Genomic DNA, 20,060 nt, shown 5'->3' on the forward strand with positions numbered 1-20,060 from the left:
ATTTCAGGTCTAGAAAACATAACCTACAAGGAAAGATTGAAATAATGGATGTTTAGTTTGGAGAAGTGAAGACTGAGGGGAACATGATAACAATCTTCAAGTATGTAAAAGGTTGTTATAAAGAGGAGGGTGATAAATTGTTCTCCTTAACCACTGAGTTCAGGACAAGATGTAACAGGCTTAAATTGCAACAAGGGAGATTTAGGTTAGACATTAGGATCAACTTCCTAAGTGTAAGGGTAGTTAAGCACTAGAGCAATCTATCTAGGCAGGTTGTGGAATCTCAGTCACTGGAAGTTTTTAAGAACAGGTTAGCCCAGGGGTGGGCAAACATTTTGGCCTGAGGGCCACATCTGGGCATGGAAATGGTATGGCGGGCCATGAATGTTCACGGTTCCCAGCCAATGGATGCTAAGGGGATGGTGCTTGGGGCAGGGGCAGCATGCAGAGCCCCCGGGCTGCCCCTACGCTTAGGATCCAGAGAGGGGACATGCCGCTGCTTCTGGGAGCCGCGCAAGCCACAGCATGTGTGAAGCAGGGCAAGCTCCAGACCCTGCTCCCCGTCAGAAGCTTCAGGACCAGATTAAAACATCTGAAGGGCCAGATGTGGCCCCCGGGCCATAGTTTGTCCACCCCGGGTTAAACAAACACCTGTCAGGTATGGTCTAGACCAGTGGTTCCCAAACTTTTTCTGACGCTTGTGCAGGGAAAGCCCCTGGCGGACTGGGCTGGTTTGTTTACCTACCGCATCCGTAGGTTCAGCCAATCGCGGCTCCCATTGGCTTGGAACAGCGAACCGTGGCCACTGGGAGCCGCGATAGGCCAAACCTGGGGACATGGCAGGTAAACAAATTGGCCTGGCCTGCCAGGGGCTTTCGCTGCACAAGCGGCGGAACAAGTTTGGGACCCATTGGTCTAGATAATACTTAGTCCTGACTTAGTGCAGGGAACTGGACTAGATTACCTGTCAAGATCCCTTCCAGTCTTACATCACTATGATTTTATGTGCCAAGTTAGGTTAATTGTGTATAATTTGCATATGACTAGGGTGAGGTCAGAGTTAAAATGGTGTATCTGAGTTTGATTTTGGTTGGTCATGTGTTGGAACTGAAAGGAAGCACGGTGGATTGATTTAAATAATTGATTTTAATCATGAAAGCAGGAAACCTTGATTTAAATAATTTATTTGAATCTTGTTTTGCATTTGTACTTTTAAGTTATTTTCCAAAAGTCAATTTATTCTTTTTGGTTGTATAGCCATTAGAACATGCTGGTTTGCAATCAAATATAGCATTTACACAAAATTTGATACTTATTTTTGCAAACCAGGAGGATAGGCTGTATCTATACATATTTATTTAAGCAATTATATAGCTTAACATACATTTATTCAGTTTCTTAGTTTTTACATTTTTATGTTAGAAAATAGTGAATGGTACATTTCTTATTTACTAGATGCTTTTAAAAATCATGATTGGTATCAAGCTGCATTTGGATGAAAACTGGAATGAAAATTAAAAATTGTACAAAATTTTTTAAAATTATTTTATTAGTTAAATAAAACTATCTGAAATGTCCTGGATACATATTTTTTCTCTTATTAAAACCTATTTTCATTTAAAATTAAATGATATATTAAACAAATGAAATATTAATGGCAGTTAGTGAAATAACAGATTGTTTCCTGTCAACACAGGCCACATTTTCAAAGGTATTTTGGTGCCTAAAGATTGGCAATTCTGAAAATACCATTAGACCCTAACCTGCTTAAGTATCTAACTCACATTGAAATCAATGGGAGTTATGTGCCTAGACTGTTACAGGACTTTTGAAAATCCCATTTACCACCTATCTGCATTTTTAGTTGCCTAAATATCTTTGAAAATCTGGCCCCATGTCCTTCAGAATTTTGGAATTAGTAGATCTGATATTTTCCCACCTGGTTTTAATTTGGTGCTTGGAAGAGAAAAACAAATTTTCATGGTTGTTTCCTCATTGGTTTCTTGAGTTCAAACTAGTCCAAATGAGTAAATAATTTAATCTTCACCTGCTGGCTAAACTGAACCCAAAAGTAATTAAGACAAAATCTTTTCTGCATAACAGAAAATGAAAGTAACTACATTTGGAAAAAAATGTAAATACCACTATTTGCTCCACTGTATAGAGTGAGAATAATATAATTAATGTAGTATATGACATTGTGACATTTATAAAGGTTGAGTAGACTTCAAAAGATAAGGTTTCTCTCTCACTCTGTATGTAACTGTATGTAAAAAACAGAACCCTTTAACTCATTACAATTTGAAAGGGGGACTCATTGATGCAACATATTATTGTTTTTATTTATTTAAATGATTTTTAATAAATGTTAGTAAGTTTTACCCTTAACATAGGTTGTCACAGTTTCAAATTTAATTTTAAAAAAAGTACTTCATTGAAATTTTAAAAGTCCAGTTTAAATTTAAAAAATTGACTTTTTTTATGTATCATCAATTTTTATCCACCCTGATAGGGAGTTTGCTGTAGAAAGGAGTAAAAGTGTGCTTGAGTATTATGAAATTAAAGTGGTGATGAATGCAAGTTTAGGTCGGTATAGATGAGAGATTGGATTAACAGGTGATTTCCTAGATTTTAGTGATTGGGTTGATAGCAAATGCATCTTGAGTGAATTTAACTGTAAGTTAAAGAACTTCTTTGGGTAGAAATGTCTCATTGTTTTCAAAAGCTATATATACAAATCAAAATACATACTGAAACAAGGCCAACATTTTCAAAAGGGGCCATTCCTTTTGGGTTTATGATGTTAGAGCCATTCAGTTTTTGGAGGTCAGAACAGACAGGATCTCTTTTGCACAACTGCTGAACTAAGTAGGACAGGTGGGTGAAAAGAACAGCGGTGTCCAGACAAATAGTCCAAATTATAGAAGCTACATGTGCTATTGCCAATTTACTCAGAACCAGCCAAACATCAAAGTTTTCAGGAATGAACTGTCTTATTTTTTTAAAAGCTAGGAAAGTCCATACAAATAAGTGAAGAAAACACTCAGAATTCAGGTTTCAGAATGGTAGCCGTGTTAGTCCATATCAGCAAAAAGAATGAGGAGTATTTGTGACACCTTAGAGACTAACAAATTTATTTGGGCATAAACTTTTGTGGGCTAAACCCACTTCATCAGATGCATGCAGTGGAAAATACAATAGGAAGATATAGCTATCTATATATACAGATATAAATATATATATAGAGAGAGAACATGAAAAACTGGGGGTTGCCATACCAACTCTAACGAGACTAATCAATTAAGGTGGGCTATTATGAGCAGGAGAAAAAAACTTTTGTAGTGATAATCAGGATGGCCCATTTCAAACAGTTGACAAGAAGGTGTGATTAACAGTAGGGGAAAAATGAGCATGGGGAATTAGTTTTTAGTTTGTGTAATGCCTCTCCACTCCCAGTCTTTATTCAAGCCTAATTTAATGGTGTCCAGTTTGCAAATTAATTCCAAATCTGCAGTTTCTCGTTGGAGTCTGTTTCTGAAGTTTTTCTGTTGAAGAATTGCGACTGTTAGGTCTGTAATTGAGTGTCCAGGGAGGTTGAAGGGTTCTCCGACTGGTTTTTGAATGTTATAATTCTTGTCGTCTGATTTGTGTCCATTTATTCTTTTGCATAGAAACTGTCTGGTTTGGCCAATGTACCTGGTAGAGGAGCATTGCTGGCCCATGATGGCATATATCATATTGGTAGATGTGCAGGTAAACGAGCTCCTGATGGTGTGGCTGATGTGATTAGGTCCTATGATGGTGTCCCCGAATAGATATGTGGACAGAGTTGGCAACGAGCTTTGTTGCAAGGATAGGTTCCTGGGTTAGTGTTTTTGTTGTGTGGTTGCTGGTGAGTATTTCCTTCAGGTTGGGGGCTGTCTGTAAGCGAGGACTGACCTGTCTCCCAAGATCTCTGAGAGTGAGGGATCGTCCTTCAGGTTAGGTTGTAGATCCTTGATGATGCCCTGGAGAGGTTTTAGTTGGGGGCTGAAGGTGACGGCTAGTAGCGTTCTGTTACTTTCTTTGTTGGGCCTGTCCTGTAGTAGGTGACTTCTGTGAATTCAGTTAAACACTCACATGCCAGGAATTTGATACAGTTAATGTTATTCTGCTGCCTTGTGATAGTTTTTTCAGTTAACTGCCTCTTCCCCTAAAATCTTAAATGCTACCCAGGGAAAGTACTGGACAGGGAATTTGTCAATAAAGATATACAGAGCCATTAATTGTGATAATGACATTAGTTTATATATAAGAAGATGGGGAAAATGCAAGGTATCACACCTACACAAACTTGTAGACAAAACTGTATAATATATTCAATATTACATGAACATGTAACAAAAATATATTGTAACCTGCAATACATAAGGGGACAGTATTAAGGCTTCATCTGCAACCAGTGCCAGCCCTGCTAATTTGCATGTATGCGACAGTGAAGTCAAGTCTTTGTGTGAGTAAAATTATATATATGTGTTTGCTGGCTAAACCTCTGTGGCATTTTTTGACTTTTTAATGCTTACTGTGGAACCTTAAAGAATGTGTGTGAATTTAAATTTGGCACAACATTAAAATTTTGTATAAAGATAAAGCTTTTATAAAAACTAGGACCAATAAACGTGTTTCTACAATAAAAAAAATCCATTTAAAAACATTTGTATTTAAACAAACATCTCCTATGCAATGTTTGAAATCTAAATAAGACATCAGGGAAAGTGAAACCGACTATAAACAAAATAAACAGACTTTCATTGTCAAAGCCAGAAATATGCAAGAAATAGAGAATGAATAGTGACCGGTAAATTGAATTTTAAAAATTCTTTCACTTTTAATAGTACCCAGTCTTGCAAACACTTAAGCAAGCACATGCTTAATCTTACTCTCATCAGTAGTCACACTAAAGTTAATGAAACTAAGCTCCTCGGAGCTGGAATGGTCTTTTTGTGCTGTGTTTGTACAGCATCTGATGGTAATTTAAATATTAATAATAATACCCTCGAAAGTGGGTATTAATAACTAAAGTAAAGCAGCTGCAGAAATGATTGTAGGATTAGGGGTCTAGAGTTTTAGCAGCAGCCTACATAAAAAAATTTGTTTACAGCCTGGCATTTTTAGTGCATGGAAACACGTAAGACGTTTTAATATCTTTTTGGGAAGGACTGTTTGCTGTACTTAGAGGCTGGCATACACATTTGCAGTTTTGCTGTTTTTACATAAAAATGCGTGGCCTGGAACCAATTCTTCCTGCTGCCAGGATCTCCGTTTAAAAAAAAACAACAATACTAGTTTTGGTTGCTTTTCTTCTCCCCCCCCCCCCCCCAGCTTTTGGTGGCTCGGAATCACACCAGCCCAGTGCATGTGGGGAAGGTGGAGACTGGCTCAGCTGTCAAAGGGCCAGGGCTTCAAGGAAACTGCGCAGCACGGCACGGGAGTGCGGATTAACTACTGTGTGGGATGTGTCCCCGACTCGTGGTGCGTTACGCTGTGTTAATCACCCGCATCAGTCAGTCTTCCGAGGGGGCGCTAGGAGGCACGAACCTCTCCGCACTTTTTCCTGGACGGTGCCGCGGCTGCCCTGGCGAGCGGCAGCCGAGGAGCAAGTTAATGAGGGTTTGGGGCCGTGCTGGACCGTGGGCTTCCCAATCCCCCAGCTGAGGAGAACTTTTCAAGCCTTCTTGCCGGGGACCCAGGCGCACGGCAATCAACCCGGTTTTGGGGAGGGGGGAAACCCCCACGCCTTTTCCTCTCCGCCCCCCCCCGCAGCCGCTGAGCTCGCCGCCCACCCCCGGAGCTGCAGCCCGGGCAGCACTCGCCCTCTAGCGGGGGCCAGGCGGCAGCGGCGGCGCTGGTGGCTGGGCGTGACTTCAGCGCCGTCTTTAGCCCGCCTGCCGGGGGCACCGCGAGGCAGAGAGGGAGGCGAGCGGAGCGGAGTGCCGGGCGAGGAGGCTGCAAGGGCTGGGGCTGGAGGAGGCGGGGACGGGACTCCCAGGCGCGGGCAGCGGCGGGACTGAGAGGCTGCGCTGCAAGCCCCCTTCCCCCCCCCCACTTCTCCCGAAACAGGAAAACAGCGCCCCAGAGCGAGCCCCTCCCCGCCGCCGCACCCCGCCCGGCTCCAGCCTGCCCCCGGCAGCCGGCTGGGCGGGAGTGGGGCGCCTGCGAGCTCCCAGCTGCTTTGCCCCTCGCGGAGCCGCGGGGGGAGACATGGGGAAAGTTGGAACTTGCCTGCTGACTTTGGCTGGACTTTTGCTGGCAGCCGGAGCGGAGCCCTTCACAGGTAAGAGGAGCCTCCCCATCTCCGCCCCCAGTGTCCCGCTGCCTGGGAGGCTGCGGTGGGGAGCTGGTTTGCCTGCGGGGAGTGAGCCCGGGAGCGGTGGTGGACGCGAGCCCAGCCCCGGGAGCCAAGGGAGAGGGCGGAGGGGAGCTCCGCGCCGACCGGTCCCGTTAGACCAGCGAGGGGAAGGTGTTGAGTTGTTTGGAGTCAAGTGGGACCCCTGGCGCACCGCATCTAGAGGCGGTGGCGGCGGGGGGGAGCGGGGTGTTACATTATTGTATTACTGGGGGGGATCTTCTTTTCCTTGGAGTCTTTCCAAGTTTCCTGCCGCCCGAAGTTACTTGGAGGGGGCGGGGGGGGGGCGTGAGGGGAGCGTAAACGGGCCGTGTCTCTTCCAGGGCGCATCCTGGCCGGGCATGAGTGCTACGAGGTGCCAGGCAAGGGTGCAGCACGCGGCGCTTAGCGGAATGCTGGCAGCCGGCTGGGCTGGGGCCGGGCCCGGGCCGGGAGGGAGGCGGGCAGGGCTTGCTCGCGGAGTGGGTTGGAGTTACAATGGGCAGCCGAGCAGTCGCTGAAAATGTGGGAGAAAGAGAACTTTGGGTTTCCACCAGACAGGGCTGAGAGCCGCCCCCTACCTCCAGAAAACAACGGACAGAGGGGCAACAGCAGCGTCCCAGCACTGCCCCCCCATCGCTCTTCCTCCTCCTCTCCCATCAGTTTGTCCCGTCATCAAAGCTGAAGCTTCATTATTAACTCTAAAAATTCGCACTGCGTTTAAGTGCGAGCGTGCAGTGACAGCGGGTGATCAGTTTAAAAAGCGGGGGACGGCCCCTTTTTAAAAGCACAGAAGAGTCTTCAGCCTAAAGTGAAAACCCTAGGAAAGGGGGGAAACGGTGCGTGTCCTAGACATGCCAGGTTTTTACATCCATGGTGCAGCTCCAGAAAAGAATTCCTATTGATGCATGTCCTTTTTTGTTTTTAATTGCAATTTTAGGTTTGCCCTTCAGCATCTTCATTGGTCTGTGTTTTTCCTTCCCCATCCATAACAAAATCCGTCATATATTTTAAAATGTATATTAAAGAAACCTATAATTCTGGGTGGAAAGTTGGGTTGTGAAACAGTTTTGTACATTTATTTAGCAGGCATGAGTAACATCAGATCTTTTTTTATCTTGAAATTAGTGCATCTAAGACATCTGGTCTTCACTTCTTGCTAAATGTGCTTTCTGGTAGGGAGTAGTACTCTCTGCTTGTCTTATTTCTGAGGTTGCTGGGTGGTTTGTATTTTGTACCTTACATGTTGCTTGTATGCAGCACATAGTACAGCCAAGTTTTGTGCTTAAAGGATTTTTTTAAAAATAAACTTATTCTGGTTCAGTGTTACGTTTCCGGGACACTGTATATTCAGGCTGTTTTTTCTCTCTCTCTTTTGAACATGTGCTCATAAGCCAGAGGGTTCGTTAGTGGGGGGGAAATGTTCCAGAGGATTGCATTAAGATGATATCTCTTCCAGTAATCTTGTTAGGATGAGGCTATCCTCAGCAGTGAGTTATAGAACTGAACTCATGTATATTAGTGCTATAACTCATTAATGTTGGAAATCTAGTGTTCAGACTTGATAAAATCATAGAAGTGCAGGGCTGGAAGTGACCTCAAGAGGTCATCAAGTCCAGCTCCATGCGCTGAGGCAAGATCAAGTAAATATTGACAAGAAGTCTCTAATTTTTATGGTGTCTCTAATTTTATTTTTATTTTATTTTTATATTTATTAATATAAAGCCATAATGTGCTCCCTACGTCCATGATCTTATCACAGTTTGTTTCAAGTTAAACTAGGGCAACTATCCTTTTGTTGAATTTTTAATTTAGTTGCATGCAAGGATGGGTTAATACTTGCATTAGGGTAAAAATTTAAGTGCTGTTCATCTTGCTTTAGTATTATTGTTGTAGCTCTTGGTTATAGTATTAGTTTACATTACCACATGCTGAGAAGAAGAGCGTGATGTGGAACACAAGCAGTTCAGAAATGTCTTAATGTTGCTTTAATGTCCTATGTATATAGTTAGTTCAACTGTATAATTGTATAACACTCTCTGTGAACTGGCTGGGTTTTGGAGTGTTGAATGAAACGTTTTTTAAAAATTTAATGGGCCAATATAACTGAGCACAGAATTTGGCCTACTCTGTATGGTTATTTTTTGTTTATATGTAAAGGTAATGCATAAATTACCATGCACTTGCTAAGAACAAAATTGATGCATTTTTCCATTGTGATACTGCACCATAAAAAGTGACTGGGGGTTATTTTTGCTCTTTGTATGCCCTGGGAAAAAATGGTTGCTGTTGCTTTTGTTAAAAGCTTGGTGCATCAGTCCCATTGACGATTTGTTTGTCTATGAGTTTTGTAGTTGCCTATCTCCTGCCACAAAAGTGAACTATGTGGTCAATGCTATTTAAAAAAGCAAAGAAACCATCTTTTAAGCAAAGAATAGCAATTGGCTGAAAAAGTAATCTTTGCAAGTTATACTTTTACCTTTATTTTTGCACTGACTTATTTGTACAGAAGTTTGTTCTAATGTTGTCTTCAGGTGTTCATCTTCTTATCTGGGAACTAATCACCAGGAAAAAGCAGATCTTTTTGTTGTTTAAAGTCTTGACACTTTCAAGTAATCTTTTGATATTAGCTTAACAGTTAATAAAAATGGGGTTTTCTGTGGAGGTCTTAATTGATGAATCTGAAATTCTAGGTTCATCAATTCAAGATGACAATGATCTTAAGAACTAAAACTCAGGAAACAATAATGAAGATTTCTGATTAAAAAGAAAACACTGGTTATTTGGAGCAGTTGAAAACAAACCTAGGATTGTTAGGCAAAAGCATGATGTAAATGGTGTATTAGTCCTTACAGTAGTCTTTTTTGAGAAGCACTTTAATTTTTAAAATAATTACTTCTCTTAATAATTTAACAGGTTTTTCTTCTTCATTTTAGTTTGACTGTGTCTTTAATGGCCCTTTATGAAGACTGATTTCTAAAATTATAAAAGTTTGTAAACGCTAAGATGTGGTTATATGAAATCCTAATTTGAATTCATAGTATTTCTTCTTTCATCTCTTTGGTAGATTACTCATACTAGAAAACACAAGCTATTTCTGAAAATGATATAGGTCAAGCAAAAATATGATGCAAGCTGAAGAGTTACAAGTGGTGATGTAAGCCTAAATGTCACCTTTTATATAAAATGAAAGGTCTAGACACGATGAGCTCTGTCAAATATAAAAATGCTTAATTGAAATTGAAGGTAGAGAGACGTGTAATAAAATTCAAAATCGATGCATTTTTATAAAAGCATCACATTTCTGATAAAACTAAAATACACGCATCCTTCTAAAATTGGTGCTTTTTGCTTCTAATGCAAGCTTGTCCTAGAGAGGCCTATTATTAGATTGTACAGTTCTGTTGTTGTTGTAGAAACTGACAGTAAAGTTGTATGTCAACTAGCTTTTTACCTGTAATTGTTTTTTCACCTCTATCTGATGAGTCCAACTGCAATTTAAAAACAACAACAAAAAGTCTGGCTGAAAGGTATGTGTAAGTAGGTCGGGGTAACTTATATGGTGCCAGTACTAACTATGGTTATGAGGAAAATAACTTGAAATAAAGAGCCTTACAAAAATTGGAAATTATTGCCTTTTATATCGTATTTTCAGTTCTTTGGGCAGGGACTATGTAAATAGGAATCTCAAATTTTTCACAATAAAATCTGCAACAATACACAGTAATCTGCACTCATAAGGGAACAGTTGGTTCACTGGGCTTTAAACTTCATACGGATAGTACTGGTTTGGTCATTGAAAAGATGGAAGGTATGCTCAGATCCAGAGGTGCTCTCGTAGCTGAAATTAAAATTCTGGTACAGTGAAATATGTAGATGTTGATAGAACATTAACCTGATTTAAGATTTTTTGATTTTGTAAATTAGGCCAGGCCTACACTTGGAAGGCTTTACTAGTATGCTATACCTGCACAGCACTTCTGCTTTGGATGCAGCTTATACTGGCAAAATTGCACTTCTGCCAGTATAACTTATCCCAATCCTGTGCCCGCTTGCCCCTCTTCCCACTCCTTATAGGGGAAATAAACTATACCAGCAAAAGTGTTGTTCTACCAGTAAAACCGTGTCTATGCTAAGGGTTTCTGCCAGCTCAGCTATGTCATTCAAAGATTGCATCTCACTACATACACCCTGGCCGACACAGCTGTGCCTGCAAAGGTTTGTAGCGTAGACCAGGCCTCAGTAAACCAAACCCAAGCCATTGCACTCTAGGGTCCCGCTGCTGTTAACATTAACTCAGGAGTCACATGTGTAATCTCATTGATTTCAGTGTGGCTACTCATGTGAGTAAAGTTGCAACTGTATGTAAGAATTTGGAGGATCAGGCCCCAAGTGCATAATTATTTTAAAAAAATTGAAACCATAAACAAGTGATCTTGAGTGAAATAAACATAAATACATCTTTAGCTTCCCTGTAAACTGAAACAATGCTTGTGATGTTTCATATTAAATAATTATTTAGGTATTAAGCTTTAATATTTTACGTGAAAGAGGTATTTCTAGAAAAAGGAAGTGTTCGTATTTTTCTAACTGTTATTGCCATTTTTACCTTGTGTGCATATTGTAAGTTAGTAATAAAACCATATCAGGCTAACTTTTGTGTTATTTATTAAAAATTAAAGCTTTTCTGTTAAGTCATTGATTAAGATGGTGGTATTAGTATGGTAATATAATGGGAGAAAGTATACCCTACAGGATATTACAAGGAGGTTATGACATTGAAAAATTCCTATAATGTCTCTTTGGTCTCACAATTAAATAATCAGAATCCATGGGAACAAAAATTACAGTTTCTTGAAACAACCCAGCAGGATATAATATTTTTGAAAATAGTATTTTTAATGCTCATGGAAGCTGCTAGATTGACAGCAGTAGGGACTGAATCCTCCGTCTAGCCACAGAATATGTGCAGGATGAATTGAGTAAACTTCTTCACACTCCTTCCTAGTCACGGTCAAATTACATTATTGGGATGTATTGAAGGTAGTTCATTTTCCATGCGTATTCATTATCAGCAGGGATAATGGATAAGTGTGCCAACCAGTTGTGATGCGTGTACCTGCCCTGCTCACTAGAAATTGGACTGAGACAATCAGCTCACGTCGCATAAATCATTGACCACGCATCTGAAGATAACTGGTTTGAATTTGATTTGGCAACCTGGAGAGGTAGTCTCCATGGACCTGATCTAAAGCCTATTGAAGTCAATGGGATCAGGATCCATACACTAGTCCTCTAGATCACTTGTAATTTTATATTAATGAATCATTTGAGAGAGTTTTTTTTAATTTAGGGGCTATTGCTATTGTCAAAATACTTATTTGATGTTTTAACAACCTTGCCTTGGGCAATGACAAACATCTAGAACTATGAGACTTCCAAAATGTGACATTAGCACTAAACAGTTTAAAAGATATAGCTTTGAAAATTATATTCATGGTAAGCTATTTGTGTATTGTTATAATAAAATTAAACCTTGATATTTTTTTTTCTTTTTCAGTTCACTGGTAGTATAACCTTACCAATGCATATGTTAAGGTCAAAATCTTTGACAAGTTTGGTATTCCTTTTCAAAAATAATTTATGTTAATAATAATTCTACTGTTTTACTTCTCCCACCCCATTATTTTCAGTTCCCCCCCTCCCTTTTCTGATTTCACCATGCAAAATTACTGGTAGTGTTTTGCCAGCTGTGATCTGTTGCTGATCACTAGGTGTAGCTGCATCTCTAAATCCACTTTTTCCAAGCAAAGAAAGATAAAGGATTGTAAACTGGGTTTTCTGAACAAGCTCGAAGTGTCGAATACAGTGTCTTTGTAACCATACAAAATTCTGATTTGACAGAAGTTTGCTAGCACAGGTTTGAGTTTATACATGTTAACTGTTGGTTTAATTTTGCAAAAAGGCAGCTTTCTTGGAGTATGCTCTAGTGATATTCTGCATTTGACTCAACAGAACACAGAGAATGGGGAATGAATGTGCCTGTGTAATAAATGCAGTGCCTATAATCAGCTTACAAAAAAATTCTATTATTTGCTAGTGGCTTAAATGTAGTAGTAGTAACTGACAAGAATATCTTACATGTATGCCAAGGAAGTATTGTAAGGTTACATTTTATGCCTCCTGATTGATTCATAAATCCTTCTTCAATAAAAGTTTAAGTATTTGCTCAAAGTTCATCTTTTTTTTTTTTTTTAAAAGGTTGAGGTCCTGACAATTGAATTCTAAATTGATTTTTTTGGAATGGCTGTGGGGTGAATAGTGAGTGTTGTATGGGGTTTTCGTCATGTGAGTTCCATTAAGTTTACTAAGAATTGCATGGGTAAATCCCTGCCTGCACTGTGCTACAAAAAATGTAGAGAGGAAATATATGGTTTTTTCTCATGTCTATGTCAAGGATTTTTTGCTGAAATTTCTAAGGCTAATAGTAGAGCAAATCCAAAAGAATATTTAAGCACTTTATGGAATTTGAATATCTGTTAGCTGCAGGGAATGGGAATAGTGTCTATCACTCTGCAGTGATGCCAATTAAGGAGTGATGGTAAGGATCAGAGTCCTGTCCTGGTTTACTGATACAAAAGAATGGTCATGTTAAAGGGGAGTTCTACAGACTGTAGAATTAGAGTTATGAGGTGTGTGTGGGGGGGAATGTGAGATTTCCAGAGCTTTGTGAAGGAATTGGTGAGATCCACTGAGGATGAGGGGGAGGGGAGGTGAGCTGAGGGAAGGGAGAGTATAAAAGATCTCAAATATAAAAATATTATATAACAGCTAGGAAACATGCCTTGAAATGTTTTAGAGTAACAGCCATGTTAGTCTGTATTCGTAAAAAGAAAAGGAGTACTTGTGGCACCTTAGAGACTAACCAATTTATTTGAGCATAAGCTTTCGTGAGCGACAGCTCAGTTCGTCGGATGCATACTGTGGAAAGTGTAGAAGATCTTTTTATACACACAAAGCATGAAAAAATACCTCCCCCCACCCCACTCTCCTGCTGGTAATAGCTTATCTAAAGTGACCACTCTCCTTACAATGTGTAGGACAATCAAGGTGGGTCATTTCCAGCACAAATCCAGGATTTAACAAGAACATCTTTGGGGGAGGGGAGGTAGGAAAAAACAAGGGGAAATAGTTTACCTTGCATAATGACTTAGCCACTCCACGAGCAGGAGAGTGGGGTGGGGGGAGGTATTTTTTCATGCTTCGTGTGTATAAAAAGATCTTCTACACTTTCCACAGTATGCATCCGATGAAGTGAGCTGTAGCTTACGAAAGCTTATGCTCAGATAAATTGGTTAGTCTCTAAGGTGCCACAAGTACTCCTTTTCTTTATGCCTTGAAATGTTTTTATTATACTTTTTACATATTTTTATTTTCTTAATTTTGTACAGACCTTGTCTTTTTCATAGTATATAAAATAGTCTTGAGGATTAGTCAAAACTTCATTTTGTGACAGCTTTACATAGTAGCAGTTGGTTGTTTTTTGCATGTGTCGTGTGATAATGTTAATCATTAATGTGTAGAAAGCCATGAAAACAACGTCCTCCTTAAGAGCCTTATTTTCTGCACACATTTGGACTCTGTTTCTGAACTTGGGTGTCCTAATATGCAGCACCACAAGCTGTAGCTACATGAAGAGATTTTTTTTTTCTGTATGCAGCTATTCTTATTATAACTGTCCTTTATGACATTCTTGTGTAAGGCAATAGCATGACATAGATATTACTTAGTTGAAAGCAAAAATACATAATTACTTGTTTCATCACCCTAGCCATCTATTTCAGTGTAATTTCTCCTACCAATTGCTTTATCTCTTACTATACTCATATATATGAAAAATAATAACCATATGTATAATATATTAGCAGTTTGTACCATATTTATTAAGAGGGAGACTTCCTACGGGACTTGTGCTTCTAAAGTCCTTAGATGTTTTGGAAAATGTCCCTAATTTACTAATTTATATAATTCTTTGGCTTTATTAAAAAAAATGGAGAGAATGGATTTGACTTTAAAGACCTTTTTGAAACTTTGGGCTGTAACTATACTTACATAGATTCCATATTTATAATAACCGTTTGCAGTCATGCTGATTTTAGGGTAAAATTCTGCTCTTGAAATAAAAATAGGAAAATGTCTGAGAGAGTTTCAGCATACTTATGCACCCCACGAGAATAATGGAATTCTGCCCTGTGATTTTTGTCGTGGATCTGTTCTTGTGGATCAGCCTGTGGTAAATAATGAGGAGGACAGGTCACTGACTCAGAGCAATCCAGATAGTTTGGTAAACTGGATACAAGCAAACAGTATATGTTTTAATATGGCTAAATGTTACGGACAAAGAATGTAGGGGATGGGGGATTTTATTCTGGGAAGCAGTGACCCAGAAAAAGATCTGGGGATTGTGCTGGATAATCATCTGGCCATGAGTTCCCAGTGTGATACTGTGGCCAAAAGATGTTATCCTGGGATGCATAAACAGGGGAATGTTGACTGGAGTAGAGGATATTTTATCCTATATTTGGCACTGGTGCGATCATTACTGGAATTACCAGTTCTGATATCCACAATTTAAGAAGGGTATTTATAAATTGGAGAGGGTTCAGAGAAGAGTCATGAGAATGATTAATGGATAAGAAAACATGCCTCACAGTGAGAGACTCCAGGAGCTCAATCTAAATAGCTTAACAAAGAGAATGTTAATGGGTGATTTGATTACAGTCTGTAAGTATCTACATGGGGAACAAATATTTAATAATGAGCACTTCAGTCCAGCAGAGAAAGGTAACACATGATCCAGTGGATCTGGAAGTTGAAGCTAGACAAATTAAGACTGCACAAAAGGTGTGAATTTTTAATGATTAGTAATTAACCATTTACCAAGGATTGTGGTGGATTCTTCTTCACTGACAATTTTTAAAATCAAGATTGGATGGTTTTCTAAAAGATTTTCTAGGAATTATTTTGGGGGAAGTTCTATGGCCTGTGCTATACAGGAGGTCAGGCTAGATCATCACAATGGTTCCTTCTATCTTTAGAATCTGATTGACTTTGACTGAATAAGTAATTTCCATTTCTAATACATATATTTCTGATACTTTATAGATCATTGTAATCCATACTCTGGTTGAGAGACTCAGATCTTCTAGAAACTGTGCCTGGTTCACGTTTTCCCTTAAGGCAAGCTTTTGCATTTCCCTTGATATAACTGAAAGCCTTTTGGGTTTTTTGGAATTTCTTTGGTGGTGGCTTTACTTGTTTAAGTCGTCCAGCTAAACATCTAAGTGAGCTGATCCTTATAAATTACTTTATGGTGGTTGGTATTTGTTTGTGATCACAAAATAAACCCACAGTCACCAGTTTCAGATGATTGTATGAATACATCTTCAAGTTTTGCTGTAAACCGTTGTCTTAAGATCAAACCCAGGCTGTTTTTCAGGGTTTATCATATGGGAAAAAAGATATCCAATACTGGAGAAAGGCAGAATGCTGGCTGATGATGATTTAAATGCAGAAGTTGATATGATCTCTTCAAGATACATATTGTCGTCCATCTGCATTAGGACTCCCACTGATGTCAGTGGGAGTTCTGTACGTTGGCTAAGGGTAGCATGCTACTCTCAGATGCGTAGCTGCTTCCAATTTTAATGAAGTTCAGTTCAGAGCTGACTGCACAATTTGGTGGCAAACTTCGAAGTACAGAATATTACAAAGGTTGATAGGCCCCTTTCTGTATCTGGATGCAATGTTTCATTCCAGATACAGATTTCAAATTACCGATTTCCTGCTCTGTTCTCTGACACATTAAAAATAAAATAAATTTTAAAAGGCCAGAAGCACAGCACTCACCAGCAACTCTACAGTCTGTTTATAGAGTGCTAGCAAAATCGAGAAAAAATATTTGTACAAGGTTATTTCTTTCACTTTGGACTTGCAGAGTGTTTGTGTACATACAGGTATAATTTAAACTATGATTACCTTGCTGTTACCATCAAATTAAGCACTAAAATGCAGTATCTAAAAGATTTTTACTACAGTTTTAGGAAGTTTGAAGTGCTACATGATGATAAATTATATAATCCCTCTTGTTTTATAGTTTAAGATATGATGTGAAATCCTGGCTCCATTAAAGGCAATGGGAGTTTGGCTATTTGCTTCAGTGGGGCCAGGATTTCTCACAGAGTTCTTAACTAATCCTAGACATTTTGTACTTACATATGGGGAAATAGAAGAAGTACAGACTGAGGGTATGTCTGTACTACCCGCTGGATCGGCTGGCAGCGATCGATCCAGCGGGGGTCGATTTTATCATGTCTAGTCTAGACGCGATAAATCAAACCCCGAGCGCTCGCCCATTGACTCCAGTATTCCACCAGAGTGCGAGGCACAGGCGGAGTTGACGGGGGAGCGTTAGCCATTGACTCACTTCAGTGAAGACACCACGGTGAGTAGATCTAAGTACGTAGCTGAAGTTGTATAACTTAGATTGATTCCCTCTCTCTCCCCCCCACCGCCCCAGTGTAGACCAGACCTGACTCAGACATATGTAGGAATTAAAATATTCAGTAGATACCCTCTAACATTTGAGAATTACTCTTGTTTTTTTCCCTTTTACCTACCTACCCTTTTCTGAAATCTACTGAAAGAAAACTAAAGGGCTTTCCGCTGCCGCATTTGAACTGCATTTTCCCTTTGACTTCTCCTTCAGCAGTGGTTACTAAAACACAAGCCAGCCCTTCATTACAGAAGATGGATTTAATGGTGTCTTCTAAGGATAACTGTAAGGCAGGGATAGTCAATTTATTTTTTTTTGTCAAGGTTCAGATTTCTTCGTCAAAGTCCAGACTCCAGAGAAAATAATAATAATAATAATTAATAATACAAACATAACAATGATAACAATATGTAAATAGATTTCAGGGTCCATTCAAAAGTATCTGGTGGTCTGGATTTGGTCTGCAGTCCTCCTATTGACTACCTCTGCTGTAAGGAGTTCTCCTGTTGGTGCCCTCTTTTATGTATCTCAAGAATGTCTTCTTTGTGGCATGCATTCTTTTCAGCACTGTCCCAGAAGACCCAACACAAAGTTGCTTGCACTTTAAAAACTGGTGGTTAGGGAGGTGCCTGCTAGTGGTTAACAAGCAAGTCATCCCCTGATGTCTTTTTAAAATAACAAACAAAAAACCCTACAATGAATGAGCAAGTACTTATTTAAAAATGAAAAGTTGAAAACGAGAAGTTTAGGGCCATAAAATGTATGATATGACTGTACTCTGTTTATGGTGACCGTATAGGACGTGGGTTGAGGATGGCATGCAAGGCCCCTGAGAGGTTTCATTTGTTTTTACTTTCAATATTGTCATTGAGAGTGGCATACATACACCTAGGGCAATAAGGGCTTTATGTAGATTAGTCTGACTTTTTCAGTTTTGGATTTTGAAGACGTTAATCTCTGCTTTGATTTACTCTATGGTGTTTTTAAGAAAAGGTAAGTCCTTTAAAATAAATATACTGTACATTCAAACATCCTGAGGTCTAGAAAGCCGTGGAGGATTAGCCACGGGGCTAATGGGGCCCTGGCCTCGGCCAGTTGGGGGGCCCCTGGAAAAATGGGTGCCCCTGCACCCCGGGCTGCTCTGCCTGCTCTCCTGCCAGGGAGTGGGGTCAGGGCGCAAGGGTGCTCCTGTCGCGGAACAGGGGAAGCCCCTGCATCCCAACCCCACTCCCTGGCAGGAGTGCAAGGCCGTGGAGATGGGGCAAACCCATGTACCCTGACCCCATTTCCCTGGCAGGAGCACTGGCAGAGTGGGAGGGGAGGGGCCCCCACTTGCTCTGGACCAGGGCCCCAGAAACCCCTAATCCGCCTCTGTCTAGAAGCCCAGGACTAATAGAAGTGTGATCTGGGTGAGTAAGATATTGGCTTTCCTGCCTGCTAGGCAAGGACAATAGGGGAGACTAGGGCAGGCTGTCTTGGGCTGTCTTGCCCATCAGGCACAGCAATATTTAGTGGGCCATTCAGAGAGAAGAGTGGCTGAAGGGGCTGAGAAGGAGCGGAGCAGAGAATTGAGCTCTCAGGTATAGGAGAATAAAGGGCTGAGCAGAGCAACAGAAATTAGCTGCCAGTCAGAAGAACGAACAGGAGGCAGAAGGTCTGGGCAGAGCAATAAAATTGAAATGCCAGTCAGAGGAGAGGGATATATCATATGCACATGTAAAGGGGGACAATAGGAGCAGGGCAAATGTGCTGCTGAGTATTCCTGAGGGAGCCTCAATTTCAGTGTTTTTTGTTAAATATTCACTAATCAGAAGTCTTTGGTGACTGGGGGAGGGGAAAGATTGAGGCTGGGCTTTCAGCTAGTCAGGTAGCTATCCTTGCCAGAAAGTTAAGCAAAAGTTTTAATTTGCTATCAAAGCTAGAGTAAGTAGTAAAATAAACTATCTGATTTCCTGCTGGTGCTAAACAACTGGATTGATTTTTAGGAGGGAGGTGTCCTCTTTCTAACACTTTATTACAGCCTTGCAACTGAAGACATAGTTGCTGATGTTTGTGCAAAAAAAGATTACTTTTAACATCAATCCTCAATTTGTCCACTAATTATCATACATGTTGTTACACACAGACTGTTTTAAATACATGTGTATAAAATGTGCTGTTGGATGATTTTAGAAATATTAAAAGTATTGAACAATGTTTGGAACATATCAATTTAACTAAACAAATATGGACTTGAATCAATGAAGGATCTTACTGAAGTCCTGCAAAGGAAGCATCAAGGGCATGACAAAGGACAATATGTGGGGAAACTTAAACATAAATGCATTTTCCACAATTAATGACAAATTAAATGTTTTATGTAATTTTCAGTAATGTATAGGAAACATGTAAAGCTTTCTGGTGTGGGCAGGCCTTTTGTAAGTGGATAGTACAATACCTTTAAAATTGATCCTTTACATGTATGTGAACTCTCTGCTGCTAGTGTGGCAGCAGAAAATTTCTTTGTCCACTTGAATCTCTTATGACTAGGTTGCTCTGTGAAATGAAACATCTGGAGAACTTAGTGTACAATCTTGTTTAAAACTGTTTACACAGTCACAAAATATGATTTCAGCTTTAGAGATTTTCTTTTTAAAATACTCTCCAATTTACAGAACACAGTTTGCCTTAATGGAGTCTGATTCAAGATTAACACCTATGGAGTGAAATCCTCTACAGTTGCTTACTATAGAATCTTAAGGCTTGTCTATGCTTGGAAGTTTACCAAAATAGAATCATAGAATACCAGGGTTGGAAGGGACCTCAGGAGGTCATCTAGTCCAACCCCATGCTCAGAGCAGGACCGATCCCCAACTAAATCATCCCAGCCAGGGCTTTGTCAAGCCTGACCTTAAAAACTTCTGAGGAAGGAGATTCCACCACCTCCCTAGGTAATGCATTCCAGTGCTTCACCACCCTCCTAGTGAAAAAGGTTTTCCTAATATCCAACCTAAACCTCACCCACTGCAACTTGAGACCATTACTCCTCGTTCTGTCATCTGGTACCACTGAGAACAGTCTAGATCCATCCTCTTTAGAACTCCATTTCAGGTAGTTGAAAGCAGCTATCAAATCCCCCCTCAGTCTTCTCTTCTGCAGACT

The 20,060-nt window shown here is 40.1% G+C and overlaps 1 protein-coding gene across 9 annotated transcripts in view; it reads left to right on the forward strand.

Annotated features, from left to right (window-relative positions):
- The first annotated feature begins 5,481 nt into the window (after positions 1-5,481).
- PTPRM (protein tyrosine phosphatase receptor type M) overlaps positions 5,482-20,060 on the forward strand; it is a 682,939-nt gene continuing 668,360 nt past the window's right edge. For 3 of the 9 annotated variants that reach the window (XM_048840291.2, XM_048840293.2, XM_075125313.1), the window contains exon 1: positions 5,483-6,313. In XM_048840291.2, the coding sequence (XP_048696248.1) occupies positions 6,241-6,313 (73 nt within the window). In that variant the 5' untranslated portion in view covers positions 5,483-6,240. Of the gene's footprint in view, positions 6,314-20,060 lie in introns of all 9 variants that reach the window. The other 6 variants (XM_048840292.2, XM_048840294.2, XM_048840290.2 and 3 more) reach the window with 5 other exon arrangements.

Source organism: Caretta caretta, chromosome 2, assembly GCF_965140235.1.
Source record: "Caretta caretta isolate rCarCar2 chromosome 2, rCarCar1.hap1, whole genome shotgun sequence".
Lineage (NCBI taxonomy): Eukaryota > Metazoa > Chordata > Testudines > Cheloniidae > Caretta > Caretta caretta.